This window comes from Puntigrus tetrazona, chromosome 10 (assembly GCF_018831695.1).
Source record: "Puntigrus tetrazona isolate hp1 chromosome 10, ASM1883169v1, whole genome shotgun sequence".
NCBI lineage: Eukaryota > Metazoa > Chordata > Actinopteri > Cypriniformes > Cyprinidae > Puntigrus > Puntigrus tetrazona.
Window position 1 is genome coordinate 13,752,239 of NC_056708.1, and position 21,267 is coordinate 13,773,505.

General features: G+C 38.2%; 2 protein-coding genes across 3 annotated transcripts; one reads left to right on the forward strand and one right to left on the reverse strand.

Annotated features, from left to right (window-relative positions):
• Positions 1-1,930: 1,930 nt before the first annotated feature.
• si:ch211-244c8.4 (APC membrane recruitment protein 2) lies at positions 1,931-6,021 on the reverse strand. Its single transcript, XM_043250372.1, has one exon. The coding sequence runs from the start codon at positions 5,745-5,747 to the stop codon at positions 3,231-3,233; it is 2,517 nt and encodes an 838-aa protein (XP_043106307.1). The 5' UTR covers positions 5,748-6,021; the 3' UTR covers positions 1,931-3,230.
• Positions 6,022-10,707: 4,686 nt separating this feature from the next.
• Positions 10,708-21,183, forward strand: zdhhc20a (zinc finger DHHC-type palmitoyltransferase 20a). 2 transcript variants are annotated; one of them, XM_043250169.1, is made up of 14 exons: positions 10,708-10,853; positions 12,553-12,579; positions 12,799-12,893; positions 13,881-14,001; positions 14,736-14,805; positions 14,884-14,916; positions 15,019-15,139; positions 15,763-15,798; positions 16,405-16,537; positions 17,212-17,338; positions 18,081-18,164; positions 18,419-18,528; positions 18,744-18,791; positions 19,510-21,183. In XM_043250169.1, exons 1-13 carry the CDS (start codon positions 10,736-10,738, stop codon positions 18,785-18,787), a joined length of 1,119 nt encoding a protein of 372 aa, XP_043106104.1. In that variant the 5' UTR covers positions 10,708-10,735; the 3' UTR covers positions 18,788-18,791; positions 19,510-21,183. The 2 variants fall into 2 exon arrangements, with proteins under 2 accessions (XP_043106104.1, XP_043106105.1); XM_043250170.1 differs by lacking the exon at positions 15,763-15,798.
• The last annotated feature ends 84 nt before the right edge of the window (positions 21,184-21,267 follow it).

The window sequence follows — 21,267 nt, forward strand, 5'->3', positions numbered from 1 at the left end:
ATACAGCCCATCTGTCACGCATACTGCCTACTTTCATACACATCCTATAGTACATTTTGAACAGATAAATTGTATTACATGTGTAACGTGAGAGTCCATTTTAGAACTCTTTGCCTCCTCGCCACACCCCTCCTCTTAGCGGCCCCCCATTGGCTGACCTAGTGAGGTTGCCATAGCGACGTTTTTTTCAGTGGAGCATGGATAATTAGCCAAACATCTCCTAACAGGGAACATCTTTTCACCGGGGGTGTTTATATACACCGATAGGGAATAAGACACGAGCATTCTGTTGTCACGACCTGTTTTAAAGTGTCAAGAGAGTTTATGGCAATCCATCCTGCTCATAATGGCGCATTTGTACTGTAGAAGTAACATAAGCCGGAGGGTATTTAATATCAGGAAACGTAGTTTAAATATGTCCTTGCTTTCCGACGTTTTTAGAAGTTTCATGTTTCAAAACAAATCTATCCAAGAGATTATAGTGTTAAGCTCATGTTTGGATGCACGTAAACTAAAAGCGTATTCAGCTGATATTAAATCGTTTTCTTAATCCTATTCGGTCTGACATCACCCGCTGCATTAAACAATTGTGTTAGTCTGCTTGTGTAATTGTGAATACGTTGGCTGTCGTTTTATGCCATCTGCCAGAGACAAGGATCACCTCTGGTACAGTCTTGCTTGGCTAAAATAACATGATATTAGATTAAGACAATGCCGGTCTCAAAATAGGACCTTCGTGCAGGATTTATCTTTCTCCTTGCGCTATTCATTTTTTGCTGCCCTAGATCAGACTTCAGGTTTGCGTTTGACATTTTTTGCATCAGATGCTCTTCAGATTTTGTAATTGAGGCTATGCGATCATCGTTATTCGTAGTGTTTGGTGCAGCACATGCAACAGACGAGGTAGCGCGTAAGGCTTTCATCTTCTTCAGACCCCAGGGGGGTGACAGATCCATAAGCAAGGGACGGTTTCCATTAACAGTGGGCTGATCTTTGACTAATCACCCTGTGAAGTGGTGAGGTCCTCGTGTTTTTCCAGTTAAACAGTCCCAGTGCCCTGGGCTCTGGTTTGGACAAGAGAGCCTTGTTTGTGCTGTTTCTCTGTGAGGAGTTTTGTCTGTAAATATCCTTCCTTTGTTTTTCTTTTTCCTTATGGGAAAACTGCAACCCCCCTCTACCTCTATTCACCCTGTGATGGATGATGAATCTCCATCTCTGCAAACATCAGTGTCTGTTAACTCGATTGCAATGCTAGGAACTAAAATGGCTGTAGCTGAAAATGGAAGAACGTGAGAAAAAGGGATCCTTCCGCACCGCTTTTAGCATTTCTTGCTATGTCACGACCATCAAAAAGCACAGCTGTGATGGAACCGAAAAGCCTTTCTTTTCTCCGACCCTCCCCTTCCTTGTTCTCTCTTTCCATCTGTACCACAATCCCTCTCTGTGTCATTCTCGCTCTGTGCACCACTGTTCCTCCATTTTAGCCTTCATTCATTCACTCAGCTATATTTTAAAAAGGTTGACGATGATCCAGAGCCTCCCGCATTTAAATATCCTCGTAGACAACGTAACCCCTTTAAAAATGTTTCATTTGCATGCAGCAGCTGCATGGTTGCGTGGCGGGTATTCTATAGCATCTTCGCTTACAGCTCACTGACCAGGGAATGCTGACATTCATGAGGTTTGCTATTCAGGTCAGTGGGTTTTTCAGCCCAACAGCATGGCACTGCAGAGGAACCTGGGGGTTGGGGGGGGGGGCTGGGTCTTTTATAGTGGAAAGCTCTGTAGGGTTCCACTTCTACTGACTGTCCTCGAACCAAAGAGTAACACGGTTACATAATGTCACTACAGAGGACACAGACAGTCTCTCACAACCTAATTCTGTTCTATGCAATCCATTCCCATATGATAAAGCAACCTGCAACCGTTCTAGGTATAATCACATTTTATTGATTAAATAGGAAACATTGTGACATTAAGATAATCACACCCACTCATTCACATACGCACAGTCATACACACAAAAATAGTCCTCTTTTAAACATGTGCATGTAATGGCAACTTAAAAAAAACCAAATATTTTAACATAACATCACTGTCATCCATGAAAGTCTTAGCTTACCTATAACACCAACTGCCTGTGAAACATCACCTCTACTGTCCATAGACTTCTTTAACGCAGTCTCACACAATGTTCAGTGAAGGCAGAAAAAAAAATTATCCACAGAGTTAGATCCATATGCCTCACAGTTCTTTGATGACATGTTACATACACATTTGTTACAGCTGACAGGCACTGTGTGACTTAACACAGTGTTTAAAAAAAAACAGAGAAATGGACATCGGTACGGAGAGGAAAAGGAGTGAGATGGCTCATCTTGTTGAAAAAGTAGGGCATGCGTTCTGCTACATACATTCAAAAGATACTGCGGAATATCCTGTCTTGGCATGAACTGTACAGGTAAGAGTTTGTTTGCATACAACACGGGGGAGCTCCAAGAAGACTAACATTGATCCACAAAGTTCACTTGAAAAAAAAAAATTGGAAAAAGACACCAGACAAAAAAATTCTAAAAAAGAAGGCCAAGTAACAAAGGCTACAAAGATCCCTCCATTGCTCTGTAACAAAACATTTTTTTTTGTTTGGCAGGCATGATGATAAGAAAAAAGCACCTTTGTAACGATAATGGGCTCCTCTGGTGTTGTAGACCTGGATGAAAACCATCAGACTCAGTGTTGAATTGATTGTTTCTTCTCTGAGGCTTTTAATTACCACAAAAGACCATTACGCACTATTACGATGCCAGAGATAATGGATGGATACATTGCTTGTTTCTTCAGAGAAGGTCTACATGGCTTTGGATTCCAGGTGAGGGCTCTTGTGCTTTAGTGCCTGCCATTTAATTTGCATGTTTTGTTGCCATAGGGATCACTTAGACAGGGCCTGCGTGTGTGCTGTCTGTTCCTGGATGCACACAGAGTTGAATCCACAACATCAGTCTGTTTAGGAGTGATGTGAATAAAAACACCCAGTTGATAAAATAATTGTGTGATTGACACCAGTGTGTAAATTAGTTCAAATAACTGTAACAATCCAGTTGTTCCTGTGCTGCAAAAAGGCGTAAACCAGGCGCAGTGATGCCCGATTGAATATCAAAAATTAAATCTTGAGAAAACTGTTGCCAGTGGAATGTTTCAGGATTTTGACATAGACAGAATTAGCATATCAGTTATTTTCGAGTGACGGCAGCTGCAGCTGTTGGTGCAGGCTTATTGCTGGTCCGACGAACAGGCATTTTAGAGACCGGTATCTTGGAACGTGTGGCTTCTGCCCTCCCCTGTACAGAATGGTAGGTTGCAGTAGATCCGTGTTTGATTGGGATCTTGGACTCCCGGGTTAAGCTTGTGGCACCAGCTGCAGGACGTGCTGATGTCTGCAGACCAAGCTTTCCATCTAGAATGTCTTCTTGACTCGGGGTGATAGCCCCTGATTCTGTGGAGACATCACTGAGGGCCTCCTTGCTGCTGCTTTCCCGTGAGAGAGTGAAGGGGCTCTCCTCTTCGTGTACTGGTGTTGGTAGATTGGAGTGGTCCTCATCTCCATTGGGCTGGGAATCTCGATGATGTAGCTTAGGAGGTCTGCCTCCGCCACTAACAGGGATCTTACTCAGAGTCGTGGGTTTCGCTGCAGGGCCCCTTTTCACTGCTTTGCTGATGCTTTGAGCAGCCACTGAGTCTCTATTGTCAGGTCCTTCTTGTCTTACCTGGTCCTCCCTTAAATCTATCCTGGCATCATCATCCGATCTTTTTGAAGAAATGAATGATGGAGTAATACCAGACGGAGACTTCAGGGCAGGAACTTGTGGCGCAGAGATAACTGTGGGTGATTTTACGGTGGCAGAGGAAGAGGTAAGAATGGGAGGTTTAGCGACAGGAGTCAGTTCCGAGATGGAGGGTTTCCTTACAGATGCTGTGCCAGATTGGGAGCTAGGTTTTGAAGTTTGTCCTGTGGGTTGTTTTGTCTCCAGCTTGGCTATAGGTGCAGTGTTTCGGCTTGTCGATAATCCAAATGTTGTTACAAGTTTTGGTCTTGGTGTTGGTGCAGGAGCTGGGGTAGGTTTACCAAAAGGTGGTGGATAAGGGGTATATTTGGTCGCAGAGGTAGACGTAGTATGTTTGGATTCTTGGGTAACATTCGGAGTGGGTTTTGTTGCAGGAGCTGGGACTTGGGTCAGTTTAAGTACAGGGGTTGTAGCAAGTTCAGTTTTAGGAACTTCAGCAGTTTCAGGGGTATAACTCACTGTGGGTGAAGTTTCAGAAGGAGGGGTTGAGATGTACGAAGGAATGGGTGTGGAGCTTGGGATAGGTTTCATCATTGGAGCAGCTGTGGAGCTAGCAAATGTGTCAGGTTTGATTTCAGGGCTAGATTTAGGGGACAGGACAGGTTTAGCTGGGGAAGTGGTAAACTTGGTTGTGGGGCTTGATATAGGACTTGGGACAGGTTGTGTAATGGAGGCTGATGTAGGGGCTGGGGTAACTGGAGTTCTTGAAGATGCCGTGGCTTGAGGTGTTTGTGTTGGGATATGCTGGGTTATAGGCATAGCTGATGGCATAGGGGTGGGTTTGGAGAGAGGGCTGGATGTCGGGGTAGGGATAATAGGGCCAGTAGGTGTAGATGGTGACATTTTGGTCACCGGAGAGGATGTTGAGGTAACAGCATGTTTTGTCAAAGGGCTGGGAATAGGTTTGGTGGTGGTAGGTGATGGGGTGGGTTTGGTTGCTAAGGTAGGGGAAGCTTTGGAAGAGATGGTTGGGCTGAGAGTAGAAGTAGGTGAAGGGCTAGGCTTTGATCTGGTTGAAGTTGTAGAAGATGAAGTCTTCTCAGAATTATCCACTTTAAGTGTGCTAGGTGCTCCCTCCATTCGACAGCTAGCTTTGACCCATTCTGCCTCTACGTCTGCTACAATATCCCCACATGCTGTCAGTGAATCAAAGCTTAAAATTGATGAAATATCTCCGAGCAGAGTGCTCAAGCGTTCATTTGCTGGAGGTTTGCTTGCCCCGCTCACCTTTGCAGAGTCCTCAGATGATGCAGGGCCCTCTTGAGGTGTAGGCTTTTCCTCTGTCCCCTCCACAGAGCGAGGTGGAGGCCCAGGTGTCAGCGTGAGACTCTCCTTTATGATCTCAACACTGTTGGAGCGGGAAGCTAGAAGGGGAGGGCCAGGTTCAGCCTCCTCGTCATCCTCTTTCTCCTTACCACGCCAGCGCACTGTACCAAACAATCCCTTCAGGCCCTTCCGTTGCCGTCCGGGCCTCTGAGACTCTGTCTGAGCTTGCCTTTCTCCCGTCAGTCCCCGTCTGCCTTTACGTAGCATATTTAGGAAGCTCAGAGACTTAGCAGAGGTGAGGGAAGAGATGGACTGCCTCGTAGGAGTAGTTTCTGAATTCATGTTCCCACCTGTGTACTCCTCCATTGGAGCATCGTCCTGTTGACTCTCATCCTCCTGGTCAAGATCCACCTGCTCTGCCTCTGCTTCTGGGGCGGTAGGCTCATTTAATCCATCCAGGGTTTTGCTCCTCGATGGTGGTGATTTAGGGCCTCCATCTCCTTTCCCACGTATGGAGAAGATGCTAGTGACACTGCTCCCAGGTTTCCTTTTGCCGAACAGTTTGAAGGCTTTTCTAATTTTACCTGAAGGCTGAGGGTCACATGGCGGTGGTTCACAGCTCTCAGACTGTGCATCCATATTCCAGCTCCACTGCAGTGTCTCTTTACCTTCGTCTCGACGTATCGGTCTAGGCTCACGCGCTCTCTCTTTGTAACCTCACGCTCAGATGAATGAAACACAACTCTTTTTTTAGAATAAATAAATAAATATTACCTTTTCCCTTTTATATCTCTGTATACTGTTTTTGCTAGCAATGTGTATCTATCGCCGTCTCCACTCTCTTTCCCTCCCTCTGTCTTTTGCTCTTTTTTTAAGCGCTCCCTCTTTCTCTCTCTCTGCCGTTCCTCCCTCTCTAGCCTCCGCCCTCCCTCTCCCTCTCTTTCTCTCTGCTTCTCTCCTCTGGCTGCTCCAGCCGGTCGCCATGGCAACCGAGGGTCTAAGCAGCTTTCGTCAGCAATGGAGCGGAGCCAGGGGCTGTCATCATCCTACCCTCTTTCCTTCTTTCTCTCTCTCCCCGTCCACTCCCTGTTTTCATCCAACTAAGTGTTCCCATCTCTCACATCCCAGTTACTCATCCAGATTTATCCTTCCTATTTGTGACCGAGTTCTCTTCATATCAGCATCACTGCTGCATATGGAACAAAGGACAACACAGCCAGCATCTGGCTTGGTTCACGGCATCCCCGCTGGGATAGATTTACAAACAGGCCACTCAAAATATCAATCTGATTGGAATGTTACCACTACAAACCTGTGTATTGAATTTATTGTGTATTGTGTATTGTATCAGAGGGAGGACGAATTGAAGGGGTCTTGAAATTTTGTAATTATTATAGCTATGATTGTTATGAATTGTCAAGTCATAAACGTTTCCTTCACCATCTCACATGCACTGTCTTTCTCTAATAATCTTTTTTCTCTCCTTCTGCCCCTCCCACTCAACCACCCACAATCTTTCTCTCTCTCTCCCTCTCCCACACACACACACACACAGACACGTAATTCCTGTAGGATATAAGTGCATGCTCTACATTATGTGCTTGTAGCTCCTCCTTTTGCTTAGCTGTGTCACATCTATTTCCCTAGGGTATTATTGACACAAGGATTCTAGTCATTAGAACTCATTTTTATCAGAATTTTCTATCGTCATGAATCTGAGCCATCTTTCCTATCCAGTATCTCTGTCTCTGCATCTTTCTGCCTCTTGCTGTATTTAATGATCTGCCCACTTTTCAAAGTAGTTCTCTCTCCCCATTTGTCTTTTTCTTTTTTTTTACATTTATGCATGAGATTACAAATCACACCAATCTCTCTTTTCTTGCACATCCATTTTGTTGATGTATAGTTTGAGTTTTCAGTAAAATGGATTTTTATATGCAATAAGTATGATAGGTTGCATAATTCTAGGCAAAAGAAGTGTTAAAAATAAACATTTGAATTTATAACCATGTTTATAAATTTTTAGAAAGCCAATATTTCAGAAAATCAAAAACGTATTAAACCTTTTGTAAATTAGCAGACATTTAGTCATTTACCATATAGTCATTTATCCTTACAAATGAGGATAATGGAAGCAAAATAAAAAAAGACCAATAATAGGCAAGTGCTACATAATAAATACATCGTAATTATTTTTAAAATCATTTTGAAAACATAAGAAATTCGTAACACTGAACCTACAATAGCTTAAATTCTTTGAATATGAAATTTAAAAATGGAGAAAACTGAAACTTTTAATGATTTTCAATTTCATGCATTTTTAGTTATTTTTCTGATTTTAATCTTAGTTTATATATGATAATGATTGATGATTATGTTTTTTTACAACCAGTTTTATTATATTTTTATATACATACGTTTTGTTATGTCACATTTTTCTGCTTTATAATGTCTTCCCATTTCATTTAAACTGGACTTTGTTCTGGATAAAAATACAGTAGTTTGGGGAAAAAAGGTTTTTGTCTCATCTTGTGTAGGTCACCAAGTGAGATTGTCACTGGTTTCCCCTCAAATGTAGTTAGGTGCATGACACTTAGTCTGCTTCTGCCCATGTACATCTCCTTTTCTGTCCTTATCTGCTCAGTATTCTCTCTTTTAAAACAGGCCTTCACCCCATCTCAAACGAAACAATGAATTCATTCATCCTTAAGTGGTGCTTTCATTGGGCTTACTAAACAGGGGCGACTCGCCAGACAGAACAACACATTTCTCTGTGCTGAGACAAACACACCAATGGTTATAAAAAAGGAGTGATAGGCTAGAACAAATGCTGAAAGAGATAAGCCACCCACGAATGTGCCACCTAATTGAATAATCTTCTTGAAACATTTGTCAATTCGGTTTAAGTTTATTTTTTCTACTTATTAGAGAAGTTTCAAAAATTGCTAATTTTCTATTGTGAGTTACACCAGAGTAAAATTAAAAACCTATAAGATGAACTTGGTTATATCTATTGTTTGTTGATTGAATGAAGGCAGATCTAAATGGTTTAAGCAAACAAAAACAACTAGAGAAGTCAGGGATGTTATCAGGGAGAAGTCTGTTATTTTACTTGAAGATACAGATATGACATTTTTCAAGAAATAGTTTACGCAAAAATGAAAACGTGTCACTTTCCGAGAGCATCCAAGATGGAGAAGAGTTTGTTTGTTCATTAGAACATGAACTTTAACATCATATCACTTGCTTTATCAATTGTTCCTCTGCAGTGAATGGGTGCCGCCAGAATGAGAATTCAGACAGCAAAAAACATCATAAATAAACAGTACTTCAATTTGTGCTTATTTTACTCCTGATTCAGATGACGACAAGACAACTTTTTCACTGAAGAAAGTAATATAGAGGACTTGTATTTTAGCTCAAAGCAATGGTTTGAAGTTAAAAGCGTTAATGTAATAATGAATTTTTATACAAACATGCAGCTTTTCCCTTGACAAGGCGTTAAGTGATGGACTGAAGTCATACTATCATCAGCTGTCTAAATTCTTGTTCTGATGGCACCCATTCACTGGATACACTGGTGATGATCATTTTTGGGTGAATTGTTCATTCAATAAAAACTATCAATGGATGAATCATTCACAATAAAATAAAAAACTGAGCATTTAAAACATTGTTCGTGCACGTAACAGCACGGTACTTATGTGCTCCATTGACTTTGCAAAAATGTGATTAGCACAGAGCTGCCAGTGTAAGAACACTAAATTAGATTTAGAATTTTGAGTTTATAATGAGTTTATATTTCATAAAAAGGCCCAAGATTGAAGTATGGTTTGTGCAAGCAGTTAATTGAAATCTAAAAACTACTGATATATCAGTCAGGTGTGTAAATATAAAAACTCACGTTACACAGACTGTTTTTTTATCATTTGAAATTAGTCTAGCTGATTATAACTCCGCTTAAAAAAGAGACTCATTATATCAATACTTAGAGTGCTGAGTACAAAAACCGTGTGTGTGTGTGTGTGTGTGTGTGTGTGTGTGTGTGTGTGTGTGTGTGAGAGAGAGAGAGAGTATTTTATCAAGAGCAAGAGTTCTAAATCAGGCTCAGCACAAGATCTCCTTATCACACGTGAACAGACAATTTGTTCTTTGTTCCATGTTTAGTTGGTCCTCTGACGAACTCACTTCTGAAACCTCCTGAGGAGAAGAGCAAAGATGGGGAGAGAGAGGACCAGAGCGCTATGTCCTCTACAGAATCGAGAAATGAAACACATCTGGCAACAATACTTCAGTTCCCCTGCAGGACAGGGCACGGGGTGGAAAACGAATCTAATAAAGCTCACAAATAAACCCACTTACCATCGGGCCCACCAAGCCAGCAAACTGCCAATGAATCCAACGAAAAAGTAACAAATTGATAAAGGTGACATTGGAGTCAACTCGTTAACTAGAATAAACCCAGTTGGATGGTTTAAATCCACCCAGACTGTAATATTGACTCTTTTCCACGATCAAGTCCTCTCACCTCTTCATGTCTCGACGGAGATTAAAGTACTGCGCTGCTTCCCTCTGCTGACGGAAGGCCGAGTTGCATATGGAATATCAAATATCAAATTCGCTTTTTTTTGTTGTTCTGTTTTACTGTATTTCACGAATAATAGCTTTAACACTGATCATTAAATATCATCAATTAAGGAACTAAATAGTAATTTAGATGCATGAAAAAAATATAAATGTCATGGATTAATGAAATGACGTTAATAAAAATGCTAAAAAATAAAAAAAGTGAAATTCCTTGCGATCGACATACTTGGTAAAAGCTTTTTTTGACCTGACTTCAACAACAGAACGTAATATGAATGACATAGGCCTATGTAAATAAACCAAATAAAAGTGGAAAAATAAAAGCATATTAATAATCTTTAAATATGGTGCGCATATAAACGGCGTATATTTAAGTAAGCATGCATTCATAATATGTTTATGTAGATGTATTTTCAGCAAATTGCCTATTTTTGGTCAATTGTTTTAAAATGTATTTTAATGCATTAAAAATACACTCTGCCTTTCATTTATTTCCGTTTAAGAAAATGCACCCACATAGTAGCCTATATTTACCATTTTAAACACTTATTTGTGAACATAAAATAAATACAATTTAATAAAAATACGCTTGGAGCTTAGTCCTGCTTAATATTTTAAATTGAACGTGATATTAAGATATCACGATAACAAAATAAACATTGCTAATTCATTATAGAACTATAAGATCGCAAATATATTTTCTAGTCCCTTTTATTAAGCTTTGCAAACTTTAAAACCCTCCGTTGAAACGACAAAAATATTCAAGTTAAGTCTGATAAGACTGGCAATTACTCTGATTTCATTTAGTGTACTGTTGCTTTAAGGTTAATTTATCCCATGATAAAACCAACGCACAACTACATCGAATAAAATTGTGCGTTTACTGTATTGTTAATTTAAAAAAAGGGTACATTGTACAGATAATGGGGAATTAATGTGCTGCTGGTGTGAAGTAGTTCTTTGTTTTTGTCCGCGCGCATAGATCGGACGAGACTCGTGCCGTGACGTCACCGACACCCTTTCCTAGGGTCGGATTAAAGATGGCGCCCTCTCATGCGGTAAGATGCTGTCAACGGGGCTTATCCTGGATACCTGTGATTTTTATCAACCTGGTCGTGTGCTGGTCCTACTACGCTTACGTTGTGGAGCTCTGTATATGTAAGTGTCGACCTAAGTTGTCTTGGCTGAATGGAGCACAGCAGATAAAAGTTGCTGGTTAGTTGTTGCAGTGGTTTGGGCAGGAAGTGTCAGTGACTGACTGGTACCAGATATGTATCGAAATTCCGCTCGGTTTCTCGGTATAGTAGTCGTGTACGTGCATAATTCATGGCGAATGTCATGATTTGTTCACGGACTTGTTTTGATAAAAAAATGTATTCGATAAGCAATAAGCCCAGCTGTTAAACTGATTGAGACGCCTGATAATTTAAGAGCAGAGAGGAAAAGCTAGTTTACCGAAAAGAACGGTATGTATTATTTATTATTGAATAATAGCCTCATTCCAGTGGCAGGTTAACATTATACAGGAAAGCATGTCGGTCACGAAGATCTGAATAGTAAACTTGTTTATCATTAGTCAGATGAATAGTTGTTCAGCAGTATCCTATGGTATATATTTTTGTATTGTGAAGAAGATGTGTATTTGTCCTCCTATGCAGATTATCTCATTATTGAATAAAGTGTATTATATGTTTTGGTTTTTTTTAAATTATGTTTTTTCATTTCTTCTGATAACTCAAAACAGGATTTTCATTTATCGTACTCGTATTCCATTTAAGTGAACTGCAACAAAGCTAAAAATGATACTTTTTTATTTAGATATATAAAGTGTGAAACGTGACCGACCGTGAACATCTGTGCTGTTGAAGTCTATAACTTGAGCTGTTGTTAACCACTTCACAGTCATCTCTATACTCAATGCAGTTCCACCCAGTTATTACTTCCTCATCAGTGTCTAAAAATACTCATTTCATTGTGCGTTGGGGTCCATTTATTACCCTAGTAAAGTCCAGTGATATATTATGAATCCTTCCTTATTGATCTCCCCTCTTTTTTTACTTTGAAGGTTTGTAGAAGCTTTTAAAAACCTGTTGTGATGAACTCATGGTGACCGTATGAGAGTTGAAAGGAAAAGTTCAAATTCAAATTCCCTTATTTTATCTAACATATGAAACAAGGGTTGTGGCATGAGTGACAAACTTTCATGAAAGGTTAAATGAATATAGATTCATTACAATGTAACACTAGTGAGACATAAATTAACCAATTTTAAAAAATGGCTTTGAAAGTACTTTTTAAAGACGAAAATGTAATATTTAATAATTAAAATTATTAACTGTATGTTCTAAAATATGTTAACAAAATAATAATAGTAACAATTTTACAAATGGAGCAATGGTTTATTGGAAAATAAATGACAAACTATGACTCATAATACATAATGAAAATATATATTTAAAAGTTTATTAAAAGGTTTAATACATTAAATATGAATGTGTTTAATGACTATTAAGTAATTATAATTATTTAAAAAAAAAGATCTCTTTTAAAGATCGGCTCCTACTGTCAGAGATTTCACTGACTGTGCCATCACGACATGCATCTGTCAGTCACTTGTTGAGTCGTCATGACAACCAGGGTATTCCATCCGTGATGGACACAAGGCTCTTTTTGACCAGATGGCAGTACCAGTCGCCCGGCGCTCTGCCTTACTGGGCTGATCTGGTGGGAACTGGAAGGGTGCTGAGAGAGAATTAGTGGTATCCCAGCACTCAGCAGATGGCCTTGTGAATTGGGCCAGTTGTTCTTGATGGGATTGCTGATTGACCTCTGCTTCTTTCTTTCTTTCTTTCTGCAGACACAATCGCCAACACAGAGGAGCAAGGTAAGAGGAACTCCAGTGTAACCAAGCACACAATATTGCAAAAAACGGTTAACAAATCCTTCTCTTTGCTAATCTGGCCTCCTGCTGTTTTTAGTCACATGTTTTGTCACACCAGAATGAACAAAACATCCCATTTAGATTATGAAGTAACAGCTATTATTGCAAGTATGGACTATGATTTATTTGACTAATTTTCCCCTTGTGCTGGTTTTCTTACAGTTATTTATCTGATAGTGTTTCACGCTTTTTTCTTCATGTTCATATGGTCTTACTGGAAGACCATTATTTCCAAGCCTACAAGCCCCTCTAAAGAGGTACTCTTTCTCTCTAATTGTCCCTCTGTTCCTTTATTTACATATTTTATGTTTAATATAGTTTGAGCCATATTTTGTTTTACTTCGTCTAGCTCTGTTGCTGTTTTCTCAGAATGTGGGCAAGTTGTACATCCTGTCTATGTTGCCGTCTGTCTAACTATTATCTAAGTCACCGATAAATTAATAGATACATTGTAGCATTGTTTTTTCAGAACGGACAGGTTTAGATTCAGTAGACCCATTGTTGTTATTTAAATTAAATCTGAAACTTATATAATATTAATTGTGAAAATAGAATGATTAATTTTGCCATGACTATAGCCATTGTTGTTAAAAAAACCAAAAAACTAAAACTATTAAAATCAAAATAAAGCTAAAATTAAATATAAAAATTGGATGATAAAGTCAAATAAATAATAAAAATAGGAAGTTTTACTTTGGAAACTAAAATTGAAGTAGTAAATAAATGCAAGCTTTCTAGGGGAAAAAATGAAAAATAAAAACGGTTATTAAAACAAAAATAAAATACACTTGCAATATCAAAATAAGTCATAAAAAGAAATATTATAGTATTTTCACTAAAACACTGCCCCGGTTTAGATCTTGTTAATGATTTCTTCCTTATTGCTTGGCTCTCAGGTTCTCATTCCAGAAAAATATTTATCATGCTGTAATGTGTATGTGGTCGGCTTCAGGCGCTGTAATGTTCCTCACATCTGGAGGAGGAGCAGCAGCAGCAGGAGCCTTTAAACTCTGGCTGCTCTGTAGTTTTATTACCACAGAATATAATGACAGAGAGGAAGATGTAAGAAAATAGGCGTGGGATGTGAGCTGGGGCTTAGTAGGTAGCACACATGCTTAAACAAAGTCCATCTCTGTCATCTGGCCAATTATGATGGCAAACGTTATATTAAGAGAAACTTTGTTAAAAATGTCAATGTTTGCTTGAATTTAGTTGCGTATTAAACAGCCCGTTGTCTCTCTTAGTTTTGCCTCCCTAAAGCAGACAAAGAGCTGTATGAGAAAGAGGAGAATCCAGAGGCTCAGCAGGAAATCCTGAAGAGAGTGGCCAGAAATTTGCCTGTATATACTCGTACAGGATCTGGGGGTAAGCTAAAAACTTACAATGGCATTGAAATCCTTCATACTTTTTTTTTTTTTTTTTTTTTTTTGTCATTTTTAATGTTCTTTCAGCCATGTTTAATTCAGCCCCAATCACTAATACTTTTGTGTACCTTTTTAAAGTATATTTAAGCGTATATCTTTAAATGTAATCTAAGGTTTGCATCAATTTTTTGATGATAACATTTAATTTAATACAATAATTAAAAATCATTACATCATATACAAAAATAAACGTTTATTTTTTTTGTTGTTAATATTCACTGAGTTGTGATAGCTTGTCTTTGAGTGAATTTGAGATCAGTAAAATTTTGTTGTTGTTTTTTTCTTAAAAGCTATTATCACAACTGCTGCATTTATTTAATGAAAAATAAAGTAAAAACTAATGTGGCAAAATATTAAAATTGAAAGCTATCGTTTTATATTTTAATATACTGTACAATTTAATGTATTTCTGTAACGCAAAGCTGAATGTTCAGCATCATTACTTTTATCTTCAGTGGCACTTGATCCTTCAGAAAACATTTACGCTGATTTGATGCTCTAGAAGAATTATTTAATAGTTGGCACTGTTTTAAAAAATTGTGTATAATATAAAAAAAAAAAGCTATATATTTACTGACCTCATACATTTGAATAATTGTGTATCTATCCATATCTATTGTAGTGACACAATGTTAAGTTTTTTTTTTTTTTGATTGAGTCCTCTGTCCTCCTCAGCTATCCGGTACTGTGATCGCTGTCAGTTGATCAAACCAGACAGATGCCATCACTGCTCCACCTGTGACAGGTGAGTCCACTCAAAAACATAAACACCTTGAATGTATCTGACTTGCACAATACCTTTTTTGATCTCTTGTGTTTCCAGATGCGTCCTGAAAATGGATCACCACTGTCCGTGGTATGTACATCTGGGAATGTGTTCAGCATGCGATCCGATGTTATGTTGCCACATAAGAGATGCTTCAGCTACCATGTAGCTCATAACTTTTTGTTCTTCCAGGGTTAATAACTGTGTTGGATTCTCCAACTATAAATTCTTTGTGCTGTTCCTGGCGTACTCTATGCTGTACTGTGTCTACATCGCCGCCACAGTTTTGCAGTACTTTATCAAGTTCTGGACAGTAAGTCCACACATTCACACAAAGACATCTGATTCCTTTCATTTCTCACACTTCTCTCATCTCACCTTCTGCCGTTTCACAGAGCCAACTTCAGCTTGTCTTTCCATTAATCTGTTCTCTTGTCTGCGTGAAAATGGACTGCAGATAGCCTAAAGAATTATTTAAAGCCTTATGTACAGTCAGGTGGTACATGTACATCAGAGAGAGAGATTTATTTAACTTACTATATGCTACTATAGGGTCAAAAAAAGGATAAAGATTTATATATTTCAAATAAAACGTTATTTATCAATTAATTAAAAAATAAAGCAGCATGGTAGCAAATGGTAAATGTTTTTTGAGCACAAAATTATCACGTCTGAAGCAATGATGCTGTAACTTCAGCTTTGTCATCACAGGAATAATATCTATTTTAAGAACTATCAAGAGGTAAAGAAGTTATTTAAGTAGTAATTAGTAATTTTTTATTTTTAATAAGCCGCTTTGGTAATTTCAGACTTCTTTACCAAAACCAACCCTTTAAATTGCATTGGATGGTTCTTGAGACAAAGAAAGAAAGAAGGAAGAAAAAAGTGATGTGTCTGCTTCTAACATTCTGTCTGTTTTTAACACTTTGTCTGAAGCTTTGCAGACGGAGGGCTATAGAGCATTGCCCAGAGGTAAACCACTCACGCTTGCTTTGCACTGTTGTGACTGTGGGCGTTGGTTTTGTGTTGCGCTGTTGACTCACTTTGCTTTGTATTCTCTTACTGATTAAAATAAACAGAAGTGTAGCAATAAAGAGTGCATTTTAGCATATTAAATATACAGATGCTTTTTAGTAGTATGGCAGTCAGTTCTTACCAGACGTGCATGTTAGTGTTAAAGCTGTTATTTTTTAACTAAATTGATGCCAATGAACAGTTTTGGACATCTGAAGATATTAAAGGCATTTAATGTATGTTGATGGCAGCACTGGCTCAAGCAGTGGTATGATTTTTTTTTTTTCCACCTAAGGAATTGTTGTTTAACACCTAAGGAACATCACAAATGGGCAAAGCGTCTAGGAAAATTTTTTGTTTGGTCATACTAGAGGTAGAAATGACACACTTCACCTAAATGCTTTGTAGAGCAGCCTTACAAATGGCCCAGTGAGTGAGGATCTTACTTAAATATTGCTCTAGAAACTACACTGGTACACTTCCTGAAATTATTAAAAAAAAAAAAAAAAAAAAAATCCTTTTTTTTTGGTAATTGTTTTCATGTTCTGCTTTCCTACTTGACAGAATCACCTGCCAGACACTCATGCTAAGTTCCACGTGTTGTTCCTGTTCTTTGTGGCGGCCATGTTCTTCATCAGTATCCTGTCGCTCTTCAGCTACCACCTGTGGCTCGTGGGAAAAAACAGAACCACTATAGGTACGATGCTGAAGGGTTATTCCACTCCAAAATGTTGTCATTAATCGCTCACCCCCATGTTGTTCCAAACCCGTAAAAGCTTTGTTCATCGTCGGCACACAATTTAAGATATTTTAGATAAAAAAAAATAAAAAAAAACGAGAGTCTTGTAACCGTCTTAACACACAACTGCGTCTAAAACGGAAGAAAAGTGTTCTCGTAGCTTCATAATACTACAGTTCAAGCACTAATGGAGCTTTCAGGCGACGTCTTTCAGTTTCTTTCAGGAAATGTCTGTCTAGTTAATGCAGTTATTGTTTTAGATTCTAATTACTTCCTCAAAGAATTTCAGTCCAGGTTTATATTCCCTTTCTCCTCTCACTGTTTGTTCTTTTAGTCCTCCTGTCTCTTTGTTCCATATTGCGACCTATTTTTTTTTTTCATCATTGCTTGCTGGCAGTCACGTCACAAAACTTTGCTGATAGAAGTGAAATGTAAATGAACGAGGAGGTGGATTGTGGGTGTGCTTATGAACAATATTTAGGTCAAACTTCAAGAAAGGGAGAAAACATTTCTGTGCCCTACAACGCAGTTTTGAAGCACCTCCCCTAAAGTTTGTTCTAAAGTTAAGGATGTCATTTGTGTCGTGTGGAGCAGGAACAGACCGTATTCTAATCTCTCGTTCGTCTGTTCAGAGGCGTTCAGGGCACCGGTGTTCAGAAACGGCCCAGATAAAAATGGCTTTACTCTGGGCTTCAGAAAGAATGTCACCCAGGTGTTCGGAGACCAGAAGAAGTGTTGGTGCTTGCCCCTTTACAGCAGGTACAAAACACACCCATTAACCATCATAGGCAGGCTCATGTGAGAGAAAACGTGGTCACAACTGTAGGATCCAGTCATTAAAATGGAATTTACTGCAATGTGGAATGTACCGGAATTGAATAAATCAAAAGAAGGTCAGAGAACATTTAAGCGAGATACGTTTACTAACCTAAAGGTCCTCACAGCAACACCTCAAAGTAAATGTTTGGTTTAACTTGAAGAAACTTTGACAGAAATATATTATTTTAGCATTTTCTTAGCTATTATTTTTATTTTTATTTTTTATTAAAAATGTAAACACACAATAGTATTTTTGGAGGGAAAAAAGGTAAATATTTTTAAGGACATCAACGAAATAGAGATGCTTTTGATTTATTAAAATTTAATAAAACCATTAGGTTGGAATCCAGAAAATGGATATTAATATATTATGAGAAATTTAAGCCGAAAAAAATGGAACCCAGAGAAATTAAAATGGAAAGAAATCGTAATTTGGGAAGAAAAAAAAATTCATGAAGCCCTGGATTAAGGATTTTATGGCATTTAAGAGGAAACGTTATTCTCTGCATTTCAATTAAAGATTACAGAACTTATACTCTTTTTGTTTAGAAATAATGGTACACTAATTAATCACAATTCAATGCATGAATATGTATCAAGACCATGAATAACACATGCTAATATTAATATTATATTTTTGTCTGATTATAGTAACTCTTAAATGTTTTTTTTCCCCCTCTAGTTTGGGCGATGGCTACACATTTCCTACCCGCCTAGTCAACGTTGACTCAGAGCAAGGCAACATTGAACACCAGGCCATTAAATGGTAATTACCTTCTCATTTGTTAACAATACCACTATTCAACTGAGTGACAGTATAATTCTGCAGTTTGTCGCGAAGACGAATTAAACCAGGATTATTATTCCCCTCAGATGTTTCAGATCATTTCGTTATGTCAAACCTTTTTTAATCCCAGATCTGTTTTCCCAGAAACATAGTCGTTGTTACGTATAGCGTAACGTGCGGTGAGGCCGGCGGTAATGTTTGTGACTGACACACAATGGTTGTTCTGTTAACAGCACTGTTGATGGACAGACAAACCCCAGACCTCTGAGCGAGTCACAGAATCATCTCCTAGGCAACGATATGCACTCGGAGGAGCGGAAAGACAGCAGCCCAGCGAACATCGGTACGTCAACACTCAGCTTTCACACCCCTCATATATGCCAGAGAATACTGTGAATTTTTTGAGTCGTCACTAGACATTATTAAAAATCCAATGATTTGCCTGAAGCTTTACTGAGACGCACTGCTTCGCCTGCTTTCTAATGTAGTCGGCTGATTACGCTAATATGAGAAAATATATGCATTTATGAAACCGATCTTTATGGGTTTGTCTTGCAGAGGTATGTCAGCCGGTTTCAATTACCATGGAGAATGAGTCATAATCAGGTGAGTCTTCAGTTTGAACATTCAGACAGTTTAAAGGGTTTGTTCACCCCAGAATCATTCCACACTGTAAGACACAAATATCACACGAAAAAGATATTTTTGATGAAATCAGAGAGCTGTGATTTTTTTTTTTTTTTTTTTTTTTTTTTTTTTTTTTTTAAAGATTTTTTTTTTTTTTTGATGAATAGTACTACACCCAAACATAACCTTACCGAAAGCTCATATTCTGAGAGGTCAACCTTGAATTTGGAACACAACTTTAGATTTATTGCTTAGATTTTTTGAGCGTTTTTATTTATTTTTTGCATGTTAAAGAAATCTTTTAAAATGGTCTTTTTGTGCATTTTTTCATAATGTTAATCTACAATAATTTAGCATAGGGACCAATTTTTACTATGAACTAGTAGTTTCTTGTTAGCATGACTAATAACATACTGGCTGTTTATTAGTACTTACAAAGCACACATTCTGCATCACCGTATTTTATATCCCTAATTATACCAAATACCTCAAATTAACGGCTACCTTGCAAGCTATAAATAAGCAGAAAATTAGTGGTTTGTTGAAGTTGTAGTTAATAGGTTAATTTTCAGTGCTTAATAGTTCTGAAAGCGATTTCAAAGTGACTTCTCTTTTCTTAAAGATTAGCTCAACTAGTCATTTTAACAATGAAAAGTTATTAAAGTTGTTTACTTAAGTTTTCTCTCTTTGCTCACAGGACTTTGGAGTTAATGCACCAGGATGTTTTCCTCTCTGAGTAGAGCACTGTTGTCATGAGACCTCATGTGAACGAGAGCACAGTCCTCAGATATCATGCCTTAAGGTTAGCAGCAGCATTCTCTCATCTGAAAACGACTGTGGACTCACTGGGTTTTATGATGTTGTGACTAACACTTACTCTCCAAACATGCACATTTATTTGACCAAAATACCCTAAAATGACCTTCAGGTTGCTCTGTCCAATGTATTTATACCGGTTTCTCTCTGGGACGACTTCATTTTTGTAGACCAAAAAAGTCAGACAGGGGTTGCTACCCAAGAAGCACTTTTTCACTGAGGTTTTGAGTGGAACGCTGATGTTTACGGATCTGAATTAACGCAGTATTTGATTAGAATGTGATGTTAAGTTACATTTCACTACACAGCAGCTTCAACCTCAGCCATTAGGAGTTTCTCAAGTATTTTGTTCAGAAGAAAGTGCAATGAAATATTTAATACTTTCCTTCTAGATCTTTACATTTAATGCGTTCTATTTGTGGAAATCTCTATTTAGCATTCAGTGGTGTCCAGCAACTCTACCCATTCGTTAACACTATTTTTTTTTTTTTTTTTGCTGCATTTAAAGGTTTTCACTTTTTTCAAACCTCATGCCCCTTAGCATTATACTATCAGCTTTGTGCCTTCAAATGAGGGTTAAATTTTGCAGCAGATGGTGAATCGTGACAGTAAAGCACACTTAAGATTTCCAGGTTGTGTAGCACATGCAGCTCGGTTTTTTTTTTGTTGTTGTTGTTTTTTTTACAGAAGGAACTCAGGCCAAGATGTTAGACTTTGCCAGCTTCGGTTTAAGTTCGAAGACCGTTGAAGTTTTATTCCGCGTGTTGATGTATAGTTTCGTTCGATATTCAGTGAGGTCTGTTTACAGCTGCACTGGAGGACTCTGACCTCATAAGGAAGCTCTTGTGTGACTGAAATACGTGTATTTCTCTGCGTGAGCGAGATATGAGTGTTAATGTTTAAGACCGTCTCTAAAATTCATCATTTCAGAGTCGATGCTCATGGAAGTAATTGAATCATGTTTTTGTTTTATTATGTTTTATGTCATTTTTCTATTTGTTATTGCATGTTAATGTGAAAAGCAATGAAGGCGTGATGATTTACTGCTTTAATCGTGACCTCTCCGTAGCAGAACTTGAGCTGACCTAAACCACAGCAACATCACGCTTGTAATAATTCCTGATAGGCTGCTGCATCTGCTGGAAGTCACGTGCTTGGACATGATTCTCTTTATGAACATTGCTACAGGCGAGGACGGTGATTATGCCAAATATAGTCATTTTAATATCAAGGAACTCACTAATCATTCACTTACACCCTCATGCATATGTAATATTACTGGAATTTGAATACCAAACATCTATAGGACCTTTTTTCTTTCATATATATTTTTTTTTCCTTTAAAATTGTACAGAATTTTCAGCTTTTTTTTGTACTTACCCTGCAGGCCAGTTTGGTTCATGATGTTATATTTGAAGATGTTTCTGAAGTCTGAACAGTTTGCACAGATTTTCCATTTGTCTAATTCAATTTAATGTTTGTACTTTGCAGATTTAACAAGTAATCGATGTATGCATTATAGAATTAAGACTTAATAAAAATCTCAGCACACTGAGGGCATGTAATTATGTTTGGCATGAAGAAAGGAGTAATGGAAACATTGAATTTTAGTGTGAACTCATTTAACTGAAATGTGACC

Bases quoted from the DNA above. Each gene is read 5' to 3' on its own strand.
- si:ch211-244c8.4 (XM_043250372.1), bottom strand. From the start codon at position 5,747: ATGGATGCACAGTCTGAGAGCTGTGAACCACCGCCATGTGACCCTCAG.
- zdhhc20a (XM_043250169.1), top strand. From the start codon at position 10,736: ATGGCGCCCTCTCATGCGGTAAGATGCTGTCAACGGGGCTTATCCTGG. The intron at 12,894-13,880 runs GTACTCTTTCTC...TGTCTCTCTTAG, and splicing joins CTACAAGCCCCTCTAAAGAG to TTTTGCCTCCCTAAAGCAGA. The intron at 14,806-14,883 runs GTGAGTCCACTC...TTGTGTTTCCAG, and splicing joins CACTGCTCCACCTGTGACAG to ATGCGTCCTGAAAATGGATC.